Source organism: Capra hircus, chromosome 8 (genome assembly GCF_001704415.2).
Source record: "Capra hircus breed San Clemente chromosome 8, ASM170441v1, whole genome shotgun sequence".
NCBI lineage: Eukaryota > Metazoa > Chordata > Mammalia > Artiodactyla > Bovidae > Capra > Capra hircus.
In genome coordinates, this window is record NC_030815.1 from 45,205,227 (window position 1) to 45,232,084 (window position 26,858).

The 26,858-nt window shown below is 41.8% G+C and overlaps 1 protein-coding gene across 4 annotated transcripts in view; it reads left to right on the forward strand.

The window, feature by feature from the left end:
• TJP2 (tight junction protein 2) overlaps positions 1 to 26,540 on the forward strand; it is a 96,522-nt gene extending 69,982 nt beyond the window's left edge. For 2 of the 4 annotated variants that reach the window (XM_018052053.1, XM_018052050.1), the window contains exons 9-23: positions 34 to 167; positions 1,954 to 2,020; positions 2,838 to 2,988; positions 6,810 to 6,918; positions 8,065 to 8,275; positions 9,023 to 9,210; positions 10,076 to 10,171; positions 10,883 to 10,962; positions 11,368 to 11,578; positions 18,300 to 18,400; positions 19,603 to 19,815; positions 21,094 to 21,204; positions 22,355 to 22,684; positions 24,160 to 24,245; positions 25,616 to 26,540. In XM_018052053.1, the coding sequence (XP_017907542.1) occupies positions 34 to 167; positions 1,954 to 2,020; positions 2,838 to 2,988; positions 6,810 to 6,918; positions 8,065 to 8,275; positions 9,023 to 9,210; positions 10,076 to 10,171; positions 10,883 to 10,962; positions 11,368 to 11,578; positions 18,300 to 18,400; positions 19,603 to 19,815; positions 21,094 to 21,204; positions 22,355 to 22,684; positions 24,160 to 24,245; positions 25,616 to 25,781 (2,254 nt within the window). In that variant the 3' untranslated portion in view covers positions 25,782 to 26,540. The remainder of the gene's footprint in view (positions 1 to 33; positions 168 to 1,953; positions 2,021 to 2,837; positions 2,989 to 6,809; positions 6,919 to 8,064; positions 8,276 to 9,022; positions 9,211 to 10,075; positions 10,172 to 10,882; positions 10,963 to 11,367; positions 11,579 to 18,299; positions 18,401 to 19,602; positions 19,816 to 21,093; positions 21,205 to 22,354; positions 22,685 to 24,159; positions 24,246 to 25,615) is intronic. The other 2 variants (XM_018052051.1, XM_018052052.1) reach the window with 2 other exon arrangements.

Consider the following 26,858-nt stretch of genomic DNA (forward strand, 5'->3'; position numbering starts at 1 on the left):
CGTGATGAAACATTAACATGCTGTGTGCTTAAGTTCCAGAGAGGACACGCAGAGCAGATGGTCCAGGATGGGCGCCACACCCACTCCCTTTAAGTCCACTGGGGATTTGGCGGCTGCGGGCAGCATGGAGCCCAGCAAGGAACCCAGATACCAAGAGGAAACCCCAGGTGAGGCTCATTTTACACAGTTGTGTTCAGGTGTGTGTGCTTGGTAATTCCAGAGGGTGGCTGGTAGGAGAGAGAAAAAATATTTAAAATCATTCTTATGTATAGAAGAGGCACTCCTAACTCATTTAATATTTAAAAAATAAAAAAGAATTTGCCTTTTGTATGTACCAACAGGTTGGTCACCTTCTGTTATATTTCATTAGTCATGGTCCTTTTGTCTCCCATCCCTGATCCCAACCTGAACTGTTTTCTGTTCACAACACTTCTCACATCAGCTGCATGGGTTTTGTCTTCTGCCCAACTATCAGTTCTCCAGACACCAACCTGGTTGTCCTGCAATTCAGTTCAGTTCTGACACTGACTACCTGAATTCCTGCAGAGCCTGATGGTTAAGGGCTCTGTCTCACAAGATGCCACCACCACAGATGACAGTCACAAGCCTTGGGTTGCTGCTTTTACTTCTGACCAATCAGCTCTAAACTGAAAGTTCCCATGACCCCCTCCTCAAGTTTGATAACTTGCTGGAATAGCTCATAGAACTCTGGAAAGCACTTCATTTACTATTGCTAATCATTTTTTTAGAAATAAAGGATACAGCCAGATGGAAGAGATGCCTAGGGCAAGGTATGGGGAGAGGGTGGAGAGGTTTCATGCCCTCACTGGGCAGGTCACCCTGCCAGCACCTCCATGATTTCATCCATCCTGCAGTGTTCTGAATCCCCTAGTTTTGGGAGGCTTTGTCATGAGCATGACTTCCTCCTCTTGGTTACCAGCCCCAGATTGAGGCTGTCCAGAAGCCTGCTAGGAGTCATCTCTTTAGAGCAAAGGATTCTCCTATCACCCAGAAAATTCCAAAGGATGTTGGAGCTCTATGTCAGAAATTAGGGTTAAAGACCAAATATTAGAGCAAAAGATGCTCTTGGTACCCCTTTCACTCCAGAAACTATAGGGGTTTTAGGATCTCTGTGTCAGGACCTGGGGGTGGCGCAGAGACCAGATACATACTTGTTAATTATGTCACACAGTCGCATTTTGTCAGATTTGATTAAAGTCCTCTTATGTCCCATTTCTTTATTTCGGAAATAATTTTATGTATTTATTTTTGGCTGTGCTGGGGCTTTCCTCTTGTGGTAGTGCATGGCTTCGTTGCTGCAAGGGCTTGTCTCTTGCTGCAGTACACGGCTTCTCTTACGGCAGAGCACAGACTCTAAGGCACATTGACTTGGTGGTTGTGGCTCCCAGGCTCTAGAGTGCAGGCCCAGTACTTGTGGCATGTGAGCTCAGCTGAGCCGTGGCATGTGGGATCTTCCCGGATCAGGGATGGAGCCTGTGTCTCCTGAATTGGGAGATGGATTCTTCACCACTGAGCCACCAGGGAAGCCCTGCATTTCTGATCTCAACTGCATCCCCTACCCCCCACCACAATAAAATTAGTATCATAATTTAAATGTATAAATATTTACCCATGGAAAAAGCAGCATTAACAATGACTTTTAAATTATTTTAAAATGCTACCATTTTGTAAATGTGATTATGCACCTTGCATTTTTAAGTTTCATTTTCCTTCTCACTTGTTTTTGAGAAACTACTGACATCTGCTAGTGCTTCAGAATTTAACTTTTAAGACATTTTTCATTTGATGTGATGACGTATATGTAGCATAAGGAACAGACTTGAATTTTTTGTGGATTTTGTGGTCTTCATATTTAGAGACAAAACCTGTTTGTCTTGGTTGCTAATGATTTTTTTTTAAATTTTATAACTAGTGATGTTTTTTAATCCACAGTTCCTCCACCAAAACCAGCCCCAAGAGCTGTTCTTCGTCCAAGTCCTGAAGATTTAGCAATATATGGGTAGGCATCTCTTCCTGTTCCCCTTTCTTCCTCCACACAGCTCTGTCACTTAACTTAAATCTGGAAAAATGGTGTTCTTAAACACCATTAAATGGTGATGATTTTGTATATAATCAGCTGCCTTTAACCCATCTCTATTGCTAGTGTTTTTAAGAAAGAGAAATCATTCGTAGGAAGAGTAAAATGGGGAAGTAAGTGAGTGTTCATTTTGCCTGCTTGTCTGCTTAGCTGGCTAGTGTTCCCGATGTTATTCTGAATAGTTGAGTTTGCCAGATCAAGAATGCCCAGATGGGTGAAGAACTGCTTAACTCTGGTGCCTCTGTAGGGGCTGTAGTGACAGGAGGCCCTGGTGTGTGGAGGGAGGGGGGAAGTGATGCAGGGCTCTGCACTTGACAGAGAACCCCTGGTTCCGTGGTGTTCCATGGGTTAGGAACATGCCCGCCTGGACTTAGGCTGTCTCCATTTGACAGGAGCCCTGTGGGATCAGCAGGATTTTCTTAGGAAGAATCCTGAAGTAGGAATCAGATGGCCTTGAATTTTTACCCCAACCCTGCCCATTATTTGCTTTTTATCTTAAATGAGTTTACTTAGACATTCTCTCCGTTTCTGTTCTTCACTGGTAAAGTGACCTCCTGATATTCATCTCACAGCCCCAAGGGAGATAAAATTATAGATTATATAAGGAAGAGTTTATAAAGGGTCAATCACGCTATAGATAGAAGAAATTAAATCTCTCACTGCTAATGTTGATTCTCCTTTACCGAAAAAAAATAAGAAAACCTCCCATCTTTCTTTACTGAAACTGAACCCGTTGCAGCCCCAACACCAAAATGGTGAGGTTCAAGAAGGGAGACAGTGTGGGCCTCCGGCTGGCTGGTGGCAATGACGTTGGGATATTTGTGGCTGGCATTCAAGAGGGTACCTCCGCGGAGCAAGAAGGTCTTCAAGAAGGGGACCAGATTCTGAAGGTATGAGATCCCAGCCCTGTTTGTAGGTGTTACTGGGAAAGAGTAGGGTTTCCTGGAGGGTCTTACATAAAGGATGAAGAAGTGGCCCCGCTGGTGAAAACAGACCAGCTGCGGGCTTGTTGCCGCTGAGCGTCAGGTCTCCGTTTCGTTCCAGTGAACCCTGTCTCCTCAGTCCTGGAACTCAAAACCCATCCTTATGTCTGTGGGAACTTATAGCGTTCAGAACCCTCCCAAAGATTTTTATTAGTTTGATTCACAGAACAGTTGAGACCTTCACTGAAGGCCTAGAGGGAAGATCTTGCTAGTGGTTTTTGGCCCGTTCTCCTGCGTGGTTATCACTCTGCAGGCCGTGCGCTGTAACTGAGCAGAGGTGAATATTGCCATCAGATCGTCTGATTTGAATCCTGTCCCAGCTTCATATTAGTTTGTGGCCTTGGCTCCAGCTCTGAGACTCAGGTTTCTATATCTGTTCAATGTCGATAAGCATACCTGCCTCGCAGGGATCCTGGGAAAGTTAGAGCAGATGATACAAGAATTCAGCAGAGTTCTTAGCACAGAGGAGGAGGGTCAGAGTCCGTTCTTTTTCCCAGTGAAAAATAACAAGTTGCTGCCACTCTGTGTCACTTACGTCTAAAATTGTTCAGGAAGGGGAACACCTAGTTAACCAAATATTGATACTTTTAAAGCTACTGTATATGTGTTTGTATAATCTGTTGGTTAAAAACAACTGATAAGCAAGTCCTGCTTTGACATTTTATGAAAAACATACCATGTGTTTTCTGTTGACTTGAGTGTTCACTTCAAGCATGCTGAGTACATTGTGACTATAAAAATATAGAATGCTCGGGAATTGTCTTCACTGGAATTTCTGCTTCTGTAAACTTGCTTTTCTTATCATGAGTTCCTAGGGGATCTGGTAAGAAGAGCATCTAACCTCAAAGGAAATGGGGAGAAAAGCAGAATTCCCAAGGCAGCAGGCAGCAGAGCCCAGAAAGAAGTGGTCCTTTTCCTTCCTGGCCTGTGGCCTCATGGTGGTAGTTCAGATTTCATTTCCAGAGCAGATGAAGGGCAGACCTTGACCACGAGGTTCTCTGAAGCTTTGCAGTGACATTCTAGATCCTCTTTGGCTCTAGCCAGGATCCTGGAAGACAAAGTGTACCTGAGTGAACCTCAGGGTACCACATGAGCGTAGGAAGCACTGCTTACCAAGTGCTACCAATAAGAACCCCATTCAAGTGCCAGCTCATACCAGTCTACTCTTGGGCTGATGCCAGAGAAGAAGCATGTGTCCTAAATGATGTGGGGCCACAGGAAGTCAGGGAGGAATTTGAAAGCTGTTGCTCCTGAAGGTTCAAGGATAAAATATTTTCCTACCCCCGGGGGTGAGAGTAGGGTGGCGTGGAGAAAGACTTTCAGAATTTTCATGGCAAAAAAAAGGAAATTCATTTAGAGGCTTCACAGACCTCTCTCCAAGTTAAAGACAGAAAGAGTCACTTCCATGGGTAGAAATTACGATACACAATGTTTGCTGTTTAAGAAAGTATCTTATTTCCTGTTATCACCCTGGCGACAGGGAAGAAACTGTGGGGACCCACCTCTTTTGCAGTAGTCTCATGGGGAGGTCAGACAGTAGATGGTCTTCATTCTTAGGCATGAATAAATTTTCGGTTGACTTCAAAAGGAGTCCTCCATTCTGCAAAGAGGTGAAAAAACTTGAGCTTGCCTACTGAGGCAGAGCGGTTGTGACACAGTCTTAATGTAGCTGACACGGAGTCCTCTTCAGGCTCACAACAGACACAGCTGGACCGTGTAGACGATTAACTAGATAATGGAAGAGAATACTTATTAGAGAGGGCTATGCAACCTAACCAAAGTGCTGTCTTGGCCTTTTTTTCGTTTAGTTTGTCTCAGCACTTCTTTTCATTGTCAGATTGAGTATACCAGGGTCCGATACACATATACCAAGCACTTTCTTCTGTTGCAGGTTTTTACGTGCAGCTCTTTCTTTTGTAACGGTGACAACTTGACATGTGGAATGAAAACATGAGTGTGTTGGGTGGCAAATTATGTGCCATGTAGATAACTGAAATAACACGTGCTTTAGTGCTTGGGTTACCTGGTATGATTGTCATTTCATTTTCGGAAACTATTAGAGAAGAGAAAAGACAGAAAAAAAGAGCCTTGTAAGTTTGATTATTAACTGTGGATTTTAGCTACCATGTATGCTTTAATTTTGACCATTGTAGTGTTTAGCTTGATGGAAAGTCATTCTCAGTTTGTAGAGGTGGACAGAGGGCCTTCCAAGGTCTTCCCCCATGCCCTTTGGCCCTGCTTTATTTAAATATACAAATGCAAGCATGTACAGTGTATATAAAGACATTCATAGCCATAAATAGACACGAATGTAGATCAGCGGATAGCACGCGAGAAAGGATTCAATACCAAAGGTCAAATAGCCTTAATTCAAAGACAAAGAGATGGAAATGAGCTGTCTTAAATGCTAAATATTGTATCAAAGGAAAAGTTAACATGATTGGTTTAATAAATCACCATTTTTAATGTACCAAATATAGTTTTAGTCTCATGCCTAGTTTCACTTGTTTTTTCTTTTCAACATTCTGTTCTTGTATTTATACAGTTATATTTTACAGAACAGTAATGCAGTTTAGACACAGCCAGACTGTCTCCAGAGTAGTTATAACACAAGCATGACGCAGAATGTGTTGGGAGAAACATTCCCAAAGAGAGCCTAGTTAGTGACAACGCCAAGTCCCTGTGTCTGCCTACACTTCGAAAAGGGATAGCTCAGTTCATCTCCCCACATTGAAAACTTCTATGAAGAAAAAATGCCATTTTCACTTCATTGTAAATTCCAACCTTAGTTAAATTAGGCTCAATTAATTATTTTTTTCAGTAGTAAGGCATTACTCTTTGATTAAAAGATTCTACAAGTCTTCAATGATTGAGGAAAATGTTTCAGATAAATTCTATATCTTCACTTCTGTAATAATACCTTTTTAAAACATAAGGTACTTTAAAATGATTTTTGCATTTTACTAATGTGTATTTCTGTTTTAAAATGGTTTTCAAGGTACAGAGCAAAGATGCAAAGTGTCTTTTTCTTTGTACCATTTTTGAGTTTTACTCTTTCTAATTTGTCTTCCAAAAGCTGTTTACAGAGTACCCTACTTGATCAGCAGTGGATAAACATGGGCTTTTTACCCATTGTGTGGCAGAAGCTTAAATATAAAAAAGCCTATACATTAGGTTGATGATCTACCATGTAAAACTAATGCTCTTCAATTTCAGATGATAGAAGCTGTAAGAAGAAGGTGGATTTGGGCAGAATCCTTATTTGCAGGCTTCTATTTGAACTAATTTAAAAAGTAGAAATGCCTTAAGCTGAGCCAGCATGCTCATTCGCCATAGACCTCACCACTCCCTATTGAATTCTAGTTATTGGATTCATAATGGTACATCACCTCCCTGGCCACCTGCGCGGGAGACACAAAGAGGGAGACTGACACACTCCTAGAAATTCTCACCCGATCCAGTGATGAGTCCTTGGTGGAATGACACATTCCTGAGGGGTGGTGGGCAGTGTGGGGAACAGGAGGCTGTGGTGGTGCCCACAATCCAGGCTGGGTGCTTGGCGGGCCTCAGTAGGGCACCAAGGGCTTCTTTACTTGTGGGCCCTGATGTATGCGTCTTTACATAGGTAGGCCCTGATGACAAAAGATCTGAAGCTCAGGGAGCACCTTTTAAGAAACAACTTCTTATTTTCTCTTGCTTTGTTTTTCTGTTTGCCCCTCCTCTATCAGGTGAATACACAGGATTTCAGAGGCCTCGTTCGGGAGGATGCTGTTCTCTACCTGTTAGAAATCCCCAAAGGTGAAACGGTGACCATTTTAGCTCAGAGCCGAGCTGATGGTAAGCAAGTTTGGTTTTGAGTTCAGTGGGTGGTAGGGGGAAAGGAGGTAGCTTGGGACCAGAATAGGCAAATCTGAGTGTTAAAAAATTGACCTAACTGTAGGTCATAGGTATGTGGAAAGAATTTGGATGGGATTTAACTTCCTACAGAAATGCTTTCTATGCACCCACTGAAAGAACTTCACTAGTTGTGTGATTTTTGGAATAAAACTGCTTTTCTGGACAGAAATCCATCCTTAATTACTGCCTGAAGTTATGGTTGAGGTTTTCCGTATGACAGCTGCAGAGGCCACACCTGCAGGTCAGCCCGCAGACTAACCCTTATCAGTCTGACAAGTTGACTCACCTTTCCAGGTCTTGTTGTCATCTGTAAAATGAAAGTTAATAGAATCTTCTTGTCTGCTTCAGAGGGTTGATTGGCACCTGTATTAGTCAGGGTTCTCCAGACAAAATGGCACACAGAGAAAGAGAGCTGCTTATTATGAGGAATTGGCACATAGGTTTATGGTACCTGGCAAGTCCCCAAATCTGCAGGGTGAGTTGGTGAGGTGGCGACCCCAAGAGAGCTGATGGTTTACTTCCAGTCCAAGTCCAGAGGCTTGAGAACCAAGAGAGCTGATTGTGTAGTTGTTGCCCAAAGGTGGACTGGCTCAAGATCCAGGAAGAGCCAGTGTATCTGAGTCTGCAAGCAGGAAAAAAGCTGACGTCACACCTTGAAAGCAAAAAGAATTCATTATCTCTTACTCAGAGAAGGATTGACCTTTCCGTTCTGTTCAAACGTTCAACAGACTAGCTGAAGCCACCCCCGTGAGGGGGGGCAGTCTGCTTTACTCAGTCTGTGTGTTAATGTTAGCTCCTCCAGAAACACCCCCGATAGGCACAGTCAGAATAACGTTTGACCAAATATCTGTGCATCGCATGGCCCGGTCAAGTTGACACAGAAAATTAACCATCGCAGCAGAAGTCGTGAACTTAGTTAGTTGTCCTTCCTGTTTGAGCTGTGGTTACCATGGGGCCTGTGTGCTGAGTTCACTAAATGCATGGAAGGTAAAGCACGTGATCAGAGCTCAGAGAACCCAATAACCGCTCCAGGAAAGACCCCTGGCCAGGCTGAGCACCGCATGAAACGATGCTTTTGTCTTTCAGTATATAGAGACATACTGGCTTGTGGCAGAGGGGATTCATTTTTTATAAGAAGCCACTTTGAATGTGAGAAGGAAACTCCACAGAGCCTGGCCTTCACCAGAGGGGAGGTCTTCCGTGTGGTAGATACACTCTACGATGGCAAACTGGGCCACTGGCTGGCCGTGAGGATCGGAAACGAACTGGAGAAAGGCTTAATCCCCAACAAAAGCAGGTATCTGAGACCACATGATTCCACACAACCCCCAAGTCTCCCCCCTACACATAAACAACACCCCCACATAAAGGAAGCCCCATATGACTTCGTCCTTTGTCGTCATGACCTCTCCCATCATCCACTTCTCATGTATGAAGAGACCTGGGAGAGATGGTAAGTTTCGTTCCAGACCACACCACAATGAAACAAATATTGTAATGAAGCAAGGCACACACATTTTTTGGTTTCCTGGTGCATATAGGAGTCATGTTTATATTATACTATTAAGTCTATTAATTGCACAGTAGCATTATGTCTAAAAAAGCAAGATACATACCCTAATTAAAAATGCTGTACTGCCCCAAAATGCTAACCATCATCTGGACCTTCAGTGATTCATAGTGGTTTTTGCTGGTGGAGAGGCTGAAATTTTGAGAGAAACTGTGACACAGAGGCACAAAGCGAGTGGATGCTGCTGGGAATAGACCAGCAGCACCAACAGACTTGCTTGATGTGGAGTTGCCATATATCTTTATAATTTGCAAACAAAAAGTGCAGGGTCTGCAGAGTATGATAAAGCAGAGTAGAGGAAGACAGGGCATGTCTGTCCACCAGCCTAACCAGAACTCCTGGCATTGCTCATTGGTACGCTGCATCTGCTCTGATCCAAGTCCATAAGTGAGAGTGGCTGGATTTAGTTAGTGACTCTCACGTTTGCGCATTTCCTGACTTCAGAACTTTACTTCTCCTGGCTTCTTCTCTCAGAGCGGAACAAATGGCCAGCGTTCAGAATGCCCAGAGAGACACCACCGGGGACAGGGCAGACTTCTGGAGGATGCGTGGCCAGAGATCAGGTGTGAAGAAGAACCTACGGAAGAGTCGGGAGGACCTGACCGCCGCCGTGACCGTCAGCACCAAGTTCCCAGCCTACGAGAGGGTTTTGCTTCGAGAAGGTGAGGGATCCATGTGGGCCAGGAAATGACCTGACTGGGCTCAGAGCCTGTTTTTCTTCATTTTTAAACTTTAATGGTCATGTTCCAATTTATCTATATCACTTAGGCAAAGTGAGCTGACAGCTGGAATCATATTTCAGCACAAAATAGGACTTACAAAAAACTGAACTGTGCAAACTTGTATTTCTACAACCTTGGTTATTTTTTATTTTAATAACTACCATTCAGAAGTTTTTATATATTCTATAGAGCAAAGTTTATGTTTAGTTATAGTGAGGGGAATGAACCAAAATAAAAGAGAGAGCTTTTATTCATCAGAAAAGAGCTGGGCTGAATTGGAGATGGAAGAACACACAGTTTCTTTTCTTTAGTTGTGTTTTCAGTGTGTGCGCTCAGTTGTTCAGTCATGTCTGACTCTGCGGCCCCATGAACTGTATCCTGCCAGGCTCCTCTGTCCATGGGATTCTCTGGGCAAGAATACTGGAATGGGTTGCCATCTCCTTCTCCAGGGGATCTTCCCAACCCAGGGATCAAACTCGGGTCTCCTGTGTCTCCTGCATTGGCAGGTAGATTCGGTACCACGAGCACCACCTGGGAAGTCCACTATTTTGTTATCAATACTCTATAAAATACTTTTGTTTATTAACAGCTAAAGACTTGTAGGTGTCTTCATGGCTTTTCTTTTTGTTAATTGAAGTATAGCTGCTGTATAATATTATGTATAAAATTACAGGTGTACAGTTTTTAAAGATTACACTTCATTTGTAGTTATTATAAAATATTGGCCATCTTCCTCATTTTGTAAAATATATCCTTCTAGCTTATTTTACATCTAATTTCATGGCTTTTTCTTTTCTCGTTTCAGCTGGTTTCAAGAGACCTGTCGTCTTATTCGGCCCCATAGCAGATATAGCCCTGGAGAAGTTGGCAAATGACTTGCCTGACCTGTTCCAAACTGCTAGTAAGTCTGTCAGTGATACTTTTTCCTCCCTCAACTTTGGTTTAGGAAAATCTCTAACCTGCAGAAAAAATAATGAACACCCACATACCCTTCACCTGGAATCACTTGTCACCAGGTAACATTTGCCATCTATATTCTTCCCCCATAGACACACTCATATACATACACACTTTTTACAGTTTCTGCTGACGTATTTGAAAGTTTAAGTTGTAGGCATTATAACACTTCCTACCTCTGTAAATCTCCTAATTCTCCTCCTATACAACCATAATACCATTATCACAACCAGAAAATTTCACGCAGATACAATAATGTTATTTAGTATATAGTCCCTTTCTCAAATTTTATCAGTTATCCCAATTATGCCTTTCAAGGTAATTATTGTTGTTTCTTTTTTAAGTTCAGAATGCAGTACTTTCGAATTTTGTATCTTTTGTGATCTTCTCCTTTTCTAAATTATTTTGTGGCATGATATTTTGAACAGTCCAAACCATTTGTCTCATAGGATGCTCCCGTTGGCTTGATCTGTTTCCCTTGGTTAGATTTTGGTGAAACGGGTAGTCTTGGTCCTTCCCATTGCCTCTTATTAGGAGACAATGAATGTCAGGTTTCTTGTCCCAGTTGATGCTAGGAGGGCGGTACTTGGTTGTCACTGATTTCTAAAATTTTGTTAATTCCACCCCTACCTGCTTTATTTTTTTTCCTCTGCAGAAACGGAACCAAGAGACGCAGGATCTGAGAAATCCACCGGGGTGGTGCGGTTAAATACCGTGAGACAAATTATTGAGCAGGTAAGAAAAGTCACCTGAGGGCCACACTGTTGGAAAGAATAGGGTCATGGTTTGCTGCAGTGTTTTTAAGAATAGAGTCTGTATTTTAATAATTATTAGATGTTAGTAAGCTGAATATAAATGTAAGTTGTTTCATTGTGTGGCAATCAGTTGATGTTCTGTGAACCAATGTATTAATTCTCTTGGAGTTCTGAGCATTATACCAAAAACTTGTTAAATGATTTTCTCAGAAGTTCTTATAGATTGGTAATATTAAAATGGACCTAATGTGATGGAAATGTTTTTAGCTTTGTGATTTACATGGGCACATTTCATCTAATGTGACCTTTACTTATTAACACAAACTCTTTGATGCTATTTGGCTTTTACCCACCTATGTCACCTTTTCCCCTGTTTTTCTAACAGGGCAAGCACGCACTCCTGGATGTAACTCCTAAGGCTGTGGACCTGTTGAACTATACTCAGTGGTTCCCGATTGTGATCTTTTTCAACCCAGACTCTAGGCAAGGTGTCAAAACTATGAGACAGAGGTTGAATCCATCTTCTAACAAAAGTTCTCGGAAGTTATTTGATCAAGCCAACAAGCTTAAAAAAACTTGTGCACATCTTTTCACGGGTAAGTGAAATGTAAAATGTACTCTTTGCTCAAAAGTAAGGAATGAGAAACTATAGGGTGGAAGGAGTAGGAAAATAATCTGAATGGAAAATAGTTGTCTGAAATTCTGTTTATGACTCCTAGGAAAGGAACTAATCCTATAAAGTGAGTGTACTAGACTCATGGTGTTTGTTATTTAACTTTGTAAGTTTGACTGTTTGAACATGATCATAAAGATCCATAGTACACAATACCTGGTCATTTTGATGAGGTTCAAATTTTTGGGAGGGACTACAAGGCTAATAGTTAAGCCTGGCAGAGCACCGAGTACCCGTATCTGGCATGGGCTGTGTCTTTCTTCTCTTGTTACCCTCCATGCGTATGCTGACTTACAAGGTGATAGGAACTTGGTTTCATTATTTTAAAATGTCTCTGAAATAGCCTTGAATATTCTGGATATCAGATGAAGTTAAGAATTTATTACTTCTGTTTTTAAGGTGAAAATGATACTGTGATTATGTTAGGTTTTTTTTTTAGAAGTTCTCATTTTTAGGCATGTATGGTAAATAAGAATATTTATGGATGACCTAATATCATGTCTGGGATTTGCTTAAATAATCTTCAGTAAGGAGAGTTAGTGTGGCTATAGATCAGACTGGCCAAGAGTTGATAGTTGTTGAAGCTGGGTGATGCATTCATGATGTATACTCTTCTCTCCACTTTTGTATGTCTGAAGTTTTCCTTAAGAGGATATTTTTTTAAAATTCCTGAAGTGAAGACCTACTGTTGCTATTATTTGTGAAAGTAAAATGATTTAAGAATGTGACCTTTTTAGTAACTGAATGTGTGCACTACCTAAAAAAAAAACGACTAGTTCTGTGAATGTGGTGTAATTAAGGGTTTAAAAGGGTTGCATGAAGTTTTTGGTCATGCAGTTTTATGGAAGCCACATGTAGCAATTGTGTGGATATAATTAATATCCTTAGGATAATGATAGCTCTGTGAATTCGGGCTTCCCTTATAGCTCAATTGGGAAAGAATCTGCCTGCAATGCAGGAGACCCACTTTTGATTCCTGGGTCGGGAAGATCCCCTGGAGAAGGAAATAGCAACCCACTCCAGTATTCTTGCCTGGAGAATCTCATGGACAGGGGAGCCTGGTGGGCCACAGTCCATGGGGTCTCAAGAGTCGGACACGACTTAGCGAGTAAACTGAGTTCAGCACCAGTCATCATCAACCTATGCCACTTTTAGCTTATCTGACACTGGGAAGGGAAGGGAAGGGGAGAGTGTGAATGAATGTCTGCGTTAGACCCTTGTTTCATTGTTACTGGCTTTTCTTATTAAAGAGTGAGATGCACTATGTACCACTATGGTGCAGTGCTCTAACTGAGAGGTCCTCTAACCAAAGGCAAAGAAGGAAGTGGTGCTTCATAAACTGGACTTTTGTGAACGTAGAGTCGAGGTTAAGCTTGTGCTTTTGGCATATTCATATGTGATCTTTGCTTTGTTTTACTGCTACTACTGTAATTAACATTATCGTTACTGTTTTTATGACAGCAATAGCTAACAGTGGGACAGCCTTTCACGGGTGCTGTCTTATTAGGCCATAGGAAAGGCCAGGTGATTTCTGCATGGTCACACATTAGTGTATGGCTGAGCCCAGACTAACACTGGTGTCTCTGACTGTGTGTCCAATATTCTATGTACGTCACAGCACAGAAGTATTATCCTGATGCTGAATGGGGTCTTATGTTGCCATTCCTCCATTTAACAGATAATTCATTGAATTTGAGGTCCATGTGATTGTGACTGATGTTAAACCTACAGCCACTTCATTTCCCCCCACCTCCTTACCTTTGTGTAAGTTCACTGAGTGGCTAGGAGCTTCCCTCAGAGAGTTGAATTTGGGATTCATGTGAGGATCTGAGATAGCAGGCAGGGAAATAATGAGTTGTAGAGGAAGAGCCAGGCTGAGGAGTGCTAGACGCTGGCCACTTCATTGGTCTGCCTTTGAGTCAGCTTCATTTGCTGACTCAAGTCTTCATGATGGTTAGAGCAGGATGCTGAGTAACTTACAAAAGGATGGCCCTTTGCGGCCTTTTCCAGACTGCTTAGTTTAACTCTTGAAACTCTGTGGATGGCCCCACTGAGCACTTTATATGCCCTGTGTCTCAACCTGGCCAGGTTGTGACTTGATGTATGCCAAGGCCAGAATCCAAGGTTGTTGGTTTTTTTTTTAATGATTTTAAATTAACAGCATTTATGGCCTTTAAGTGAATTAATAGGGGCTTCCCACGTGGTGCTAGTGGTAAAGAATCTGCCTGCTAATGCAGGAAATGCAACAGATGCAGGTTTGATCCCTGGGTCAGGAAGATCCCTTGGAGGAGGAAATGGCAACCTACTCCAGTATTCTTGCCTGGGAAATCCCATGAACAGAGGAGCCTGGTAGGCTACCGTCCATGGGGTCACAAAGAGTTGGACACGACTGAGCGACTAACAGAACAACAACTAAGCAACAAGAATCAGATTTACATCAGTGACAATAGTCATCAAGCAATGCCTTCACACACACAATGAATTAAGTGGGGAAAAATGGAGCTACTGTGATGAACAGTAATTCAAAATCAAGGCTTATGTTGCAGGTGGATTAACTCAATGAATATCTTTCTTTTTTCCTTGTTGCACAGTAATGAGAAAATCCCATTTTCCATAGATGAGTATTTAAATTTGGCAGTATTAAAATGACTCTCCTTGAAGTTACTATGTATAAAAGTGATTGAGTAGGAGAACTGAAGATCTGTAAACAGTGTCATGATAAATTGTTAGCATTTCAGATGTAGGACAAATCAGGGCTTAGTATGATATTAATTGTAGCTGGTTACAAGAAAAACTAGCATTGCTAGTTTTTGTTGATTTACTATTTTTGTACTGTTTTGCTTAATATTATGTCTTGCTCATTTTTGAAAGGTATAAATTATTTTGTCTTTTTTTTTAACATATATCCATTACTATTTTTACAATATAATCAAATACCTTTTACCTAAAAAATAAAAATTAAAAAAATTAAAGCAAAATGACTCTTCTTGCTCATTCAAGGTACTTCTCAATTATGCAGAGATGACAAGGGGAAACTATTCTGAGATTTGCCCAAAAGCAAGTTAACTTATCAATGTAAATTAAAATGTTAGGCTTCCCAACCTTCCCCCATCACTTTAAAAAAGTTACTGTAGAATAATACATTTTGCATGTACATGTTACAAAAATTATTTTTTTAAACATGAAGTTTACATTATGTATTTTCTTGGAGTTGTTGAACATGTTTTGCTGAAGCACTCAGTTCGTGGTTTAAAGACCACAGAAATGCAATGGTGGACTTAGAGATCCATGCAGAGCCATCCTTTGTGCGAAACTGTGGGATTTTTAAGGTACCACAGGATGGTCCAGCACTTTTCTCAGTTTCCCAGATTTCATTAATGTGAAATTTGTAACTTACAGATCATTACTTTAATTATATTAATTTAAAATTAATGTACAATTAATGCAGTCCTAAGACTTTGGAAATGCCAAATAAATGCTATTCATTAGTGGTACTATTTTATACTTTTTCAAAATCTTTAATTGTTACATATTGTAAACATTTTTCATTTCCATAATATAGTGTTTGAGAAAGCCTAGTGGGGAGGAGTGAATCTTGTACCAGTTAAAAATACCCAAACTGCAATAGGCAATTTTTGATTTCCCAAGGATATGTAGGGATACTGAGGACCACAGGAAGCAGATGGAAGTTGCCATTCTCCCTGGCTGGGCACCTTGGTTGATGCCTGTCCATTTAGAGTCCCTCTAAATGGTAGCCCTGAATAGCATTTTTGAAATTTAATTTATATACCCTATAATTCACCTGATTTAAGCATGCAATTCAGGAGTTTTTAGTATATTCAGAGATGCACAGCCACCACTACCACCGACTTTGGAACTTCTCTATCACCCTGAAGAGAAACCTCATACCGTTACAGTCACTTCTGACTTCTCCCCACCCCGCCAGCCTCACATGTCGCCTTTGTCAGCTTGTGCTCTTGCTCTTGTGCTTCCCAGCCTCCTTGGTTGTGGAAGGAGAAGTAGTGCCAAGTGCACCCGTGCCTGGGCTGGCAATGGGTGCCCTCAGAAGCCCAGGACTCCTGGCTGTGATGGAGGCTGAAGGAAGCTCCTTCCAGTATTTCGCCTTCTGGAGTTTGAGAGATGTATTTAGTCTACCCAAGGAAGCATGAGTCTAATCCAGAGGTTGGAAATGATAGGAGTTAACCTAATGGCTTGTAGTCGAAGAATCTGAGAAACCTGAAGAGCAAAAGTCAACAGTAAACCAAAGGAACTTGATTCTAAGAGAAAGGAAGGCAACATCATGGCTGTGCTCCCACCTCTTATAGGTAAAGTGCATGATTTGAATGCTGCCAACTCAGTTAGAAATCATTGCTTTTCCTTTTTTTCCATGCACTAGACTTCAGTATGAATTCGGTAAGAGGCTTCTGGCTTGTTTCATTTTATCAGGGGGCATGAACATATTTTCTGCATTTCACAAATGGCCCTTTTAATTTTAGGTTTTCCTCATGATAAATACAAACTGTACTCATCTTAGACAACGGCTGCATAAAGCTCAAAAAGGTAGCTGAACATTCTGTATACAGAATGTTACAAAGTGGAGATCACTCATTTTGTCCCTGGGGTGCCCAATGTCACTTCTGTTACCAAGAGGATAGTAATCTTTACAAGGTACTATGATAAGGCTTCCCAGATGGCGCTAGTGGTAAAGAACCCGCCTGCCAATGTAGGAGATGCTGGAGACATAAGTTTGATCCCTGGGTTGGGAATGAACCCACTCCAGTATTCTTGCCGAGAGAATTCCATGGACAGAGGAGTCTGGCAGGCTGCAGTCCATGGGGTTACAAAGATTCGGACACAACTAAGCGACTAACACATACACGGTAAGGGTACAAAAGTCCAAGGAAACAAGGTTGATTTTCTTTTAGTTGTCCAAGGTATCAGTTTATTCTAATACTATAAATAATTAATAGCCCAGGAAATTGTCAGCTTGTTCAGGATTTTCCAAGGTCAGTGTTGGGACTTTTTAAATGAAAGAATGCTATATGTTACTGGGAAGAAAATCTTGAAGCAAAATTGCTTACAAAATGTGCTTTCTGGTTCTTTGGAGTTATTTATAGAGAAGTATGCAGACTTCAGGATAGATGGAGCAGGCTGCCTAACAAGTTTCAGCAATAAGATCCAGTTTTCTTTTGGGTGACACATAATGGGCTTAATAATAGGCCATGATGATGTAGCTCTAAAAAGTACCGATTTATCTGGAGTTTGATCATTTTAGGTCTAAAGTATTGCTGAAGAATGATCACATGTATTTTACTGGTTGGTATTTTATCCTGGTGCTCCAAATTCATGTTTCAGATGGGCTGAGTCACGCAGTGGCTGAAGCCATAAGCTCTACAAGCAGACTTCTGAGTTTGCATCCAGGCTTTTCCACTTGATTGGTGTGAGGCCTTAGACTAGTTACTTTCACTGCTGTGCCTCAGTTTTTTATCTATAGAATAGGGATGATAGCAACACCCACCTTGCAAGGTTTGTCTAAGCATAAAGTGAACTAATCCATGTAACGTATTTAGGAAAGTGCTTGGTCAGTCCTAGTAAGTGCTATTATGTAGGAAGCATTTTGTTCAGAATAGAAAATGTGTGTCCCATGAACACACACACCTGTAGAGTTGGTTAGTCTGTATCTATTTTCTGAAATATTTAAGCCTATCAAAATGACATACATTTAGTTTTTTATTCGAGATAAACAGTACATTGGTATATATTTTTCTTTTACTGTTCATATGTATATGTTGATTTTTAAAATATGTACTTTTATATTTTATTTAGATGTGTTGTTGTTGCCCTTGAAAGCACTCTTTAAAAATGTATTTTTTTAATTTATTTTTTAATTGGAAGAAAATTGCTTTACAGTGTTGAGTTGGTTTCTGCCATACAACAACATGAATCAGTTATGATTTTATATATTTATATGTGTGTGTGTGTGTGTGTGTGTGTGTACACATACTGTCCCTCTTGATCCTCCTTCCCCCTTTCCCATCGCACCCACTCTAGGTCATCAGAGTGCCAGGCTGGGCTCCCTATGTTATAGAGCAGCTTCTCCCTAGCTAGCTGTTTTACACATGATAGTGTATATATGTCTATGCTACTTTCTCAATTCATCCTACCCTCTCCTTCCCCTAGTGTGTTGACAAGTCTGTTCTTTACATCTGCATCACCATTCCTTCCTTGCAAATAGGTTCATCAGTACTATTTTTCTAGGTTCCCTATACATGCATTAATATGTGATATTTCTTCTCTCTCTGACTTACTTCACCCTGTATAACAGGCTCTAGGTTGATCTACCTCACTACAACTGACTCAAATTCATTTCTTAAAAACATATTTTTTAAAGGTAGCTTTTCTGAAAAATAAACATAAATCCATTTTTAGTTTTATGACATCCACCTATAATGCAGACTTCAACAGATAGATGGTAACAGTTTTAATTATATTCAGTTGAAAGAATAGGGTTCAAATATGTGCCAGCTTTCTCTTCTATTTGCTAAAGTTTTAATTGAAATATGACAAGTTAGGGTAAGTTATGTCCAGTACGTTTTCTAATAAACATGAAATTGAGGCACACCTTTTGGTTTACATTTCTGTAGCTACTATCAACCTCAATTCAGCCAACGACAGCTGGTTTGGCAGCTTGAAAGACACGATTCAGCATCAGCAAGGAGAAGCAGTCTGGGTTTCCGAAGGAAAGGTATGTGACACAGATGCTCTGCTCTGAGGTGAGAGTCTGTGTTCTGAATTTTTTTCTCAAGAGGGTAGTGAATGTAGTAAAACCATGCACACTTCGAGTAATCTCAACATATGCTTCAATTGTTCAAAAATTTGTAAATTCTCTGGAAAAGTAATAAAACAAAGGGACTTTTACAAGAAAAGCAGAATGGGATATATGCAGCCCTACATTCACTTCCCTTTTGCTTTTAATGTAGTAACTAGTGTTGTGTTCCAAGCACACTAATCAGAGCTTACAAGACCTTGTGCTGAACTCCACAGCTTATTACCAAGGACCTGGGAAACCCAGAGATGAGGGGAGATGAGGGGTTAGGTTGAGGGCGTGGAGAACATAGTTAAGAATTAATAGAAGGAGGGAAAGCTAATGGAGTTGGAATCGTTGTGTTAGAAAGAAGGTTGGCAGAGGAGGAGTGCTAGGGTTTTGCGTAGGTGATGGGAGAGCACTAGAATCTGGTATAGGCTCCTGACCTTGGCCCACTTCTGTGTGGAGGAAGGGCTCTCACAGCCCTCCTGCAGGAAGGGAGCAGAGAAATTAGAGACTGCCTGTGGCACTAGGAGCCCCCGGTGCTGGTACTCTGCGGTCCAGCTGAATTGAGGTCGTTTGTGATATTCAGGGTACGATTTTGTTCCGTAAGTGCCTCTATTACCAGTTAATGGTTGAGTCCTAGCCCTGCCCTTTAGGAATTGCGTGTTCAGTCAGAGTATCTAGCATGTACTGACTGCTTATGCCTGCTGCGGCTCTCTGCTAGCCTCCGTGGTGAGAACAGGCTGAGCACGATGGAGCTTCTGCCTTCAAGGATTTGAGAATCTCGTGGGTGAGTGGAGAGGCGTACAGCTCCAGACAGCATGCACTTATCTCTGGGAGACCAGTTCATCAGAAAAACTGGAGGGGAGCCAGATTCTGGAAGAAAAGTGCACAATGTGAGGAAGCCTGATGGATGGTGGCAAGGAGAGATAGGGTGGAGGGTTTCTAATTTAAGTCTATACACAAAAATTTACATAGTCATTTAAAGCCACGTGATTTCGGGAAGATAAAGGTGAACTTCCTTTTCTCGAACAAGTCGAGGTTTCAGTCCCTTGGCTGTGCCCTTGGGAATTTTCTTGAGTCCTCACTCCCAGGAGCCATCTCAGATCCCACTGACCCTCCGAAACAAATTCCTCTAGATGGAAGGGATGGATGATGATCCCGAAGACCGCATGTCCTACTTAACCGCCATGGGCGCGGACTATCTGAGTTGCGACAGCCGCCTCATCAGTGACTTTGAAGACACCGACGGTGAAGGAGGCGCCTACACTGACAATGAGCTGGATGAGCCAGCTGAGGAGCCGCTGGTGTCTTCCATCACCCGCTCCTCAGAGCCGGTGCAGCATGAGGAGGTGAGGCGAGGCAGGCCTGGGCAGGAAAAGGAGGTTCTGGCGTTTCACTCGAATTGCTTTGGCCAACAGCTTATTCAGGGTGCTGAGGCAGGTATACCTAAGGGTTGATATCTAGGGAGCCTCTCATTCCAAGCTAATGCCTGTGTGATTGTGGATATGGTCCAGAGGGGAGTGGGACAGGAACCAAGTGCTGGGAGAGGTTGAGTGATCAGCACTCACCCCACAGATGCCCCTGGGCATGATGTCATGATGTGAGGCCAGCTGTCCAAATTACCAGTGGGGCATTATTTTTAAATACAATATTGTTGTATTTACTTGTAACCTTTGATTAGGTCTCTCTCCGTACTCTTAGGTATCTGTGCTTTTTCTTCTCCACCCTACCTTTAACCTTTCTAATCTTGCCAAAACTTCTGAGTGTTTCCCCATCAGTTTCCTTCTCTCTTGTATTTCAGTTTTTCAATTGAGTTTATTGATTAATTATGTCTGATCTCACATACTGTGCATCCACTGGCCAGTGAATAGACTGCTTCTGTGATTCTAGAAATCACATTGCCAGCACTAAGTTAGGACCAGAGTAGTTATTGGTTGCACCTCAGAGAACACTGGGATAATGACCTTTGCAGACAGGATTCTCCATATATTTGGATTTCTGTGGACTTGTCTTCAGCAGTTTAGGTTGTTTCAGTGAATTTTGTTCTTTACAATATAGAAGGACCAAATATGTAAGTTGAAAGGAGGAACAATTCACCATGACAAAAAAAAATTAGTATATACTGTCGGACAAGTCATAAAAAGTAAATTAACTCATGAATGTCTGCAGATACAGTTGAGCTAATGCTTTAAACTGTTAACAACTGGTGGTCAGGTAGTTAATTCCCTGGTGGTCAGGTAGTTAAGACTCCACACTTCCACTTCAGGGGATGTGGGAAACTAGGATGATGCATGCCACATGGTGCGGCCAAACACGAAAGAAAAAAAGAATAAAATATTAACAGCTGTTAGCGACAAAACTTTACAGAAACCTCTTGTTTTCTTACTGTAAAGGGAGAGATGCAGCTAGTTTCGGAAAAAATACACCTTAAACACTTGTGATTGGAGAGTATACCAGGTATCTGCCTTTTCAGTAAAGAAGCACTGGGTCAGTAGCTCAACTTACGCACATTAGGAACCTTAACATCTTAATTCCTACAAGTTTGAAGAACTCCAGCAAAGAAGACCAGTGGCTCTCTTCTTCCTGCTGGGATGTTCTCGTTGTGAATGAACCTTTATGTCTTGTAGAGCATAAGGAAACCCAGCCCAGAGCCACGAGCTCAGATGAGGAGGGCTGCTAGCAGAGATCAACTTAGGGACAATAGCCCGCCCCCGGCATTCAAGCCAGAGCCGCCCAAGGTACGTGGCTGGGACGCCCAGGATGGGAAGGAGGAAGAAACACATGGAGCTCACCTGGAGCTCCAGCCTAGCCAGGGCAGAGCATGCACAGTAAGATGGCACTGGATTATGGTTTTGACCAACTGGGTTCTCCACTGGAGCCTATCTTTTGGGTGAATCCAAAAAATTAAGAAATGGCAAAAACGTAAAATGGAAAGGCAGTTTTAGAAGAGGGTACAATTTTAGGACTGTTAGTGTTTGTTTCCTTTTGTTTTTTGTTTGTTTGTTTATGTAGAAAGAATAAAAGTTGGATGAATACTGCATGCCCAGAATCACCTGTCATAGAATCTGTTTTTCTTCTTCTATCCAATTAAATTTTTCTGCCCACAATCTGATTTAGATGCACCTGAAAAAATCCTTCCTGATGACTTGCTAAAGGAAACAATCACCACTGTTGTTTACAGTGCCTCTCATTATGAGGACAGTTTATTTTTTAAATAAACCATTGTCCAGAAAAAAATCAATATCATATGATTTTTGAGCCTCTCTGAATCACAGCTATAACTATAGGCTTTCCCTTAGAACCCATTAAAGTTTCTCTTCCTAACTCAGTGCTTTAGATAAGAAGAAAGTAATAATTCGTTGTGATCTCTCAGAGGTAATTGGTGACCTAATAATATAGATGAGTGAAAGTTTACAAGCGGCCTAAGATGAAAGTATGAAGACAAAGCGGCCATCAGCATGATATTCTCCCTTACCGCTCCCCACCCCAGTCTCCTCACTTCTGGGTGGACCTCTGGGCCAAGGCACGTCCCCTCAGCATGGTGTGAACTCAGGAGCCACTCTTCCATCCTGAAGCCTGACTTGCTCTAGGTCCTCCCTAGGATTCAAATCCCCTCTAGGACAGTTAGGTCTGATCCCCCTCTAGCACTTGCAGGCCTCCCAGCACCCTCTTGGTTTCCTCGAGCACTTAATACTCTTCTGTAGGGAGTGAGGTAGGGCTTTGGATGCCAGATCTTGGCCATGTACCTTGTATTTGATTCCTTGTTGGAGTGGAATTTGTTGACCACCTTTGGAAACTGATCAGGAAATGGAGTGTATTAAATCACTAATAGAGATTTGAAAATAAACTGAAAGCTCAAGGTTAAAACTATGTCATTGCTCTCTGCAGGCCAAAACCCCAAACAGAGAAGAATCTTTTGACTTCTCCAGATCTTATGAATACAAGTCAAACCCCTCAGCTGCTGCTGGTAACGAAATTCCAGGGGCATCTACCAAAGGTTGTCCTCCTCCTATTGCAGCGAAACCCACTTTTGGACGGCCTATACTGAAGCCCTCCACTCCCATCCCTCCCCCAGAGAGTGAGGAGACGGGAGAGGGCAGTGAGGAGCAGCACAATGCTCCCAAGTCTGTCCTGGGCAAAGTAAAAATATTTGAGAAGATGGATCACAAGGCAAAGTTACAGAGAATGCAAGAGCTCCAGGAAGCACAGAATGCAAGGGTAATTGTTTTCAATCACTGGGTCATTTTAGTCTGTCAACAATAAGAATTTTAAAGAAGTTCCATTGCAGTGTAATGACTTACAGTCCTTTTGCCACTGCCGCAAACATGAAAGGGTATGTTGACATGCATGATACAAAGGCACCTCCGATGCGTGTGTCATTTTCAGATTGCCGACTATTAGCACATCCCTTTTCCTTCCAGTCAAGAAAACCTGACATTGCAGGTGAATAGGATTCTACTCTTTGTGCTTCAGAACTTTATATTGGGTTCTGGAATAGGAAAGCGTGACAAGAGAATCTGTGGCCTCTTCAAAATTATTTTTCACTGTAACATTTATTAAATAAAGGTTTCTGGAGCATTTTGGCCCAGTGGTTATGGGAGTTTTCTTCATTTAAATTGGTCACAATTGCAGTGCTTCTGAGCCTTTTTCTTTTTTAGAGGGGGAAGGTAGGGGAAAAGAAGGATTTATTACCTTCTTACCAGCAAGTAAGGAAAATACGAGGGATCTTTTCCCAAAGCAGTCTCCCTGAACTGGAAATTTAGGGAGGTTTAAGACTAAGGCTATGTGCATGTTCATAAGAGGGCTTGAATAGAGAAGACTTCAGCATGGAATTGGAACAGAGGTTGACAGAGTCCAGGCTGTAGTTGACTGAAGTCAGGAGGGTCCACATAATTCTATCCTCCAACTGGGAGGGGACCTTAGTTCCTGGTGTCAGGGCTTATTGGAACTCAGGTTCTTTATGTCTCTTTGCAGAAAGAATTCAGTGAGAGAGAAAGTAATTAGTAACAAAGTGGATGTATTTAGAGAGATACATTCCACAGACAGAATGCAATCTGTCTCCAAAGGCAAGAGTGGCCCTGGAGAAGCACACTATGGACAGAGTGTGGGCCATCTCAGAAGGCAAGAGATGACCCACACTCTTTTTCTTTTGTGCTTCTTTTGGTGGTAAAATATACATGGAACTTACCATCTTTAACATTTTTAAGTGTTTGGTGGCATTAGTATATTCACATTTTGGTGTAACCATCTCTATCGTCGATCTCTAGAATTTTGTCATCCTCCCCAACTAAAACTCTGTGTATATTAATTATTCCTCATTTTCCCTTCCTCCAGCCCCTTAACCACCATTCTGTTTTCTGTCTCTATGAATTTGACAGCTCAGGAGCCTCACAGAAGTGGAATCATACAATATTTGTCTTTTTTGTGGCTGATTTATTTCACTTCGCATAGTGTCCTAAAGGTTCAACCATGTTGTAGCATGTGGCAGACTTTCATTAGTTTTAAACATTTTTCCTATTTGACATTTACCACTAGGCATCACATACATCTCTGGAAACTAGAGGTTTGCTTGTCTTTCCCCTTCTTGGCTAAAATGGGATTGGAGAATGGAAGCAGCAGGAAATGAGCAAGCTGACTGGCTAGTCATTCATCCCTTCCCTCTTGTTCTTTTTTTATCCCCGTAATCTCCACAGATTGAAATTGCTCAGAAGCATCCTGATATCTATGCAGTTCCAATCAAAACACACAAGCCGGATCAGGGCCCACCCCAGTACACAAGGTAAGGGCTGCTCTGAGGGTATAGGTGTAAAAAAGGGGCTTGTGTAGGACTTTGATGCTTAAGAATTTTTTTTCACCTACATTTCAAAGTAACAAGAAAGTTGTTTGTTTTTTTTTTTCTGGTAAACTGTTTACTTATTCAGTCAAATTTAATTATAAAGACCATAGAGTCAAAGTTTTATGGTAGTGTTGATTGCGTGCTAAAACTAACATAGTGGTGTTGTTTAGTTGCTCAATCATGTCCAACCCTTTGCAATCCCATGGACTGTAGCCGACTAGTCTTTTCTGCCCGTGGAGTTCTCCAGGCAAGAATACTGGAGTGGGTTGCCATTTCCTTCTCCAACACAGTGTAATCACTGACAATTGGAGCCATGTGTGTGCATGCTAAGTTGCTTCAGTCATGTCCAGCTCTTTGCAACCCAGTGGACTGTAGCCCACCAGACTCCTCTGTTCATGGGATTCTCCATGCAAGAATACTGGAGTGGGTTGCCATGCCCTCCTCCAGGGGATCTTTCCCACCCAGGGATCAAACCAGCATCTCCTGCAGCTTCTGCATTGTAGGTGGAAATGAGCCACCGGGGAAATCCAATTGGAGGCACAGATGTGTTAAATTGTGTTAGGATAGTTCATGAGCAAAATTCCTGGGGTTTAGATGCCAGTTGTTTCATTGTTAATATTTTCTAGCTGTTGGCCAACAAGCTCAGTAATCCTTTTGTGTCACTTAGCAAAGTCAGGCTGTGTGTGAGCTGTGGTCTGAGGGAAAGGGAACGTCAATTGACTGGTGTTGGTAGGATGCCTTATGTTTAAAGTGCTGCGTAAGCAGTAGTGGTTATCACAGAGTCTTCCTGTTGAGGTTTTGCACTGGATCATTTCTTGCATCCGAGAATAGGAAACAAAACCACATTTTCTTGCAGCCATTCTGACTGGAAACTGGAGTCTAGTTTTACAGCAATAGAAAACTAGAGGCAAGTTTCTTCTTTACCAATCAAATAGTGGCACAGCTGACCAGGAGGCCCCTGGCAACAGAGGGGAGTTGGTATAATTGACCAAAACTGGTGAAGAACTCGCTCTGCTTGTGAACTTTTGACCAGTGATCTCAGGAAGGCGCCCTCATGCTGGAGGGTTCTTAGGTCAGGGAGTATGTGTCTGTCTTCCCCACTTGCTACTTGAGTGGGTATCAGCCTTGACCTGTTATTCCTATCCTCAATTCCACCACTCTGTGAACCTGGAGCGGGGCCAGGAGTGCCCTGGTTTGTTAGCAGAGTGTGACTCAGGTAAGTCATCTGTCCTGGGCAGTTGCCCCCTGCATGCAGCATGGACGGGCAGGGAGGCCCGAGCTTTGGGCTGCACGTAACCCTCTCTCTTTGTTAGTTCCAGGCCTCCCGAGCCACAGAAAGGCCCTGCCAGACTTTATCAGGATCCCAGAGGAAGCTATGGCAGTGATGCTGAGGAGGAGGAATACCGGCAGCAGCTGTCCGAACACTCAAGGCGCGGTTATTATGGCCAGCCTTCCCGATACCGGGACACAGAATTATAATACCCGAGTTTTGACTCCTGTGTGCTCCGCGGCCGTTCCCTCAGAGCAGCACTCCCACCGAGCAGGGAGGATGGCTCTTTCCAGTTTCAGCGTGCTGTGCCGATGGTGGGGCACCTCCTGGGGAGCCCAGGGGACTGAGTCTGGGGAATTGAGAGCTTTGGGCTCAGAATTAAGAGAAATACTACAGTCTGATACTGTTACTTGCTTCCATGGACCAAAATCTGTATTAATTCTGTTTGCATATTTTTAACATGTATATTAAGAAATGATAACTATTTTTCCTTATTAATAGCTGCCTTCTAAGACTGTTTCAATGAGGGACAGAATGTGAAAAAGAGAGATAAAAAATACTGTCGGATTCAAAGAAGTATTTTATTACAATTCTTTAAGTGCCTTTGATGAGAAGTGTCTTCAGTTTTCTTCCTTTGAAGCTTTATGCAAAGCCATAATGGACTAAAATATTTTGACTAAATTTTTATACCTGTTTCAGAGCTATGGTTTTTCTGCACTGTCATCTTTTTAAGGCATTTGTCTTTGTAATATTTTCCATAAATTCTGACTGTATATTATAATATCTATACTTGGTAGTTTGGCTACCGGTACAAAATAGCTTAAAGACTGAGAAGTTAATATAGAAATATTTTGTCTGTTTAAAATCATGTGCTCCACAAAAGCAGAAAAATGCATTTCCAAAAATGTGTATATTGACAGCCAGTTTTATAATTTAATAAAAAGGAGGACATTGCAATCAATAAGGTGCTTAGTGGTGAATTTCTATGTTACTTCCTGTGTTAAAGTACATCTTTTATTTCAGTTACTGATCATGAAAATGAGGACATAATAATTGCACAATCATAGTGTGTGCTGTGACCATTGCTGCCTAAATAGATAGTTCTACTATTGTTGGCCATTTGGATTATTTCCTTTTTTTTTTTCTTTTAATATGAAATGCACCTTTTTATATATAATCCATTTTTATATTAATATATCAATGAGCAGCATTTTAATCCTTTGCAGCAGATAGGTTCTCTGAAATGGAATTACTGAGTGAAAGCAGAGGAACATTTTTAAGGCTTT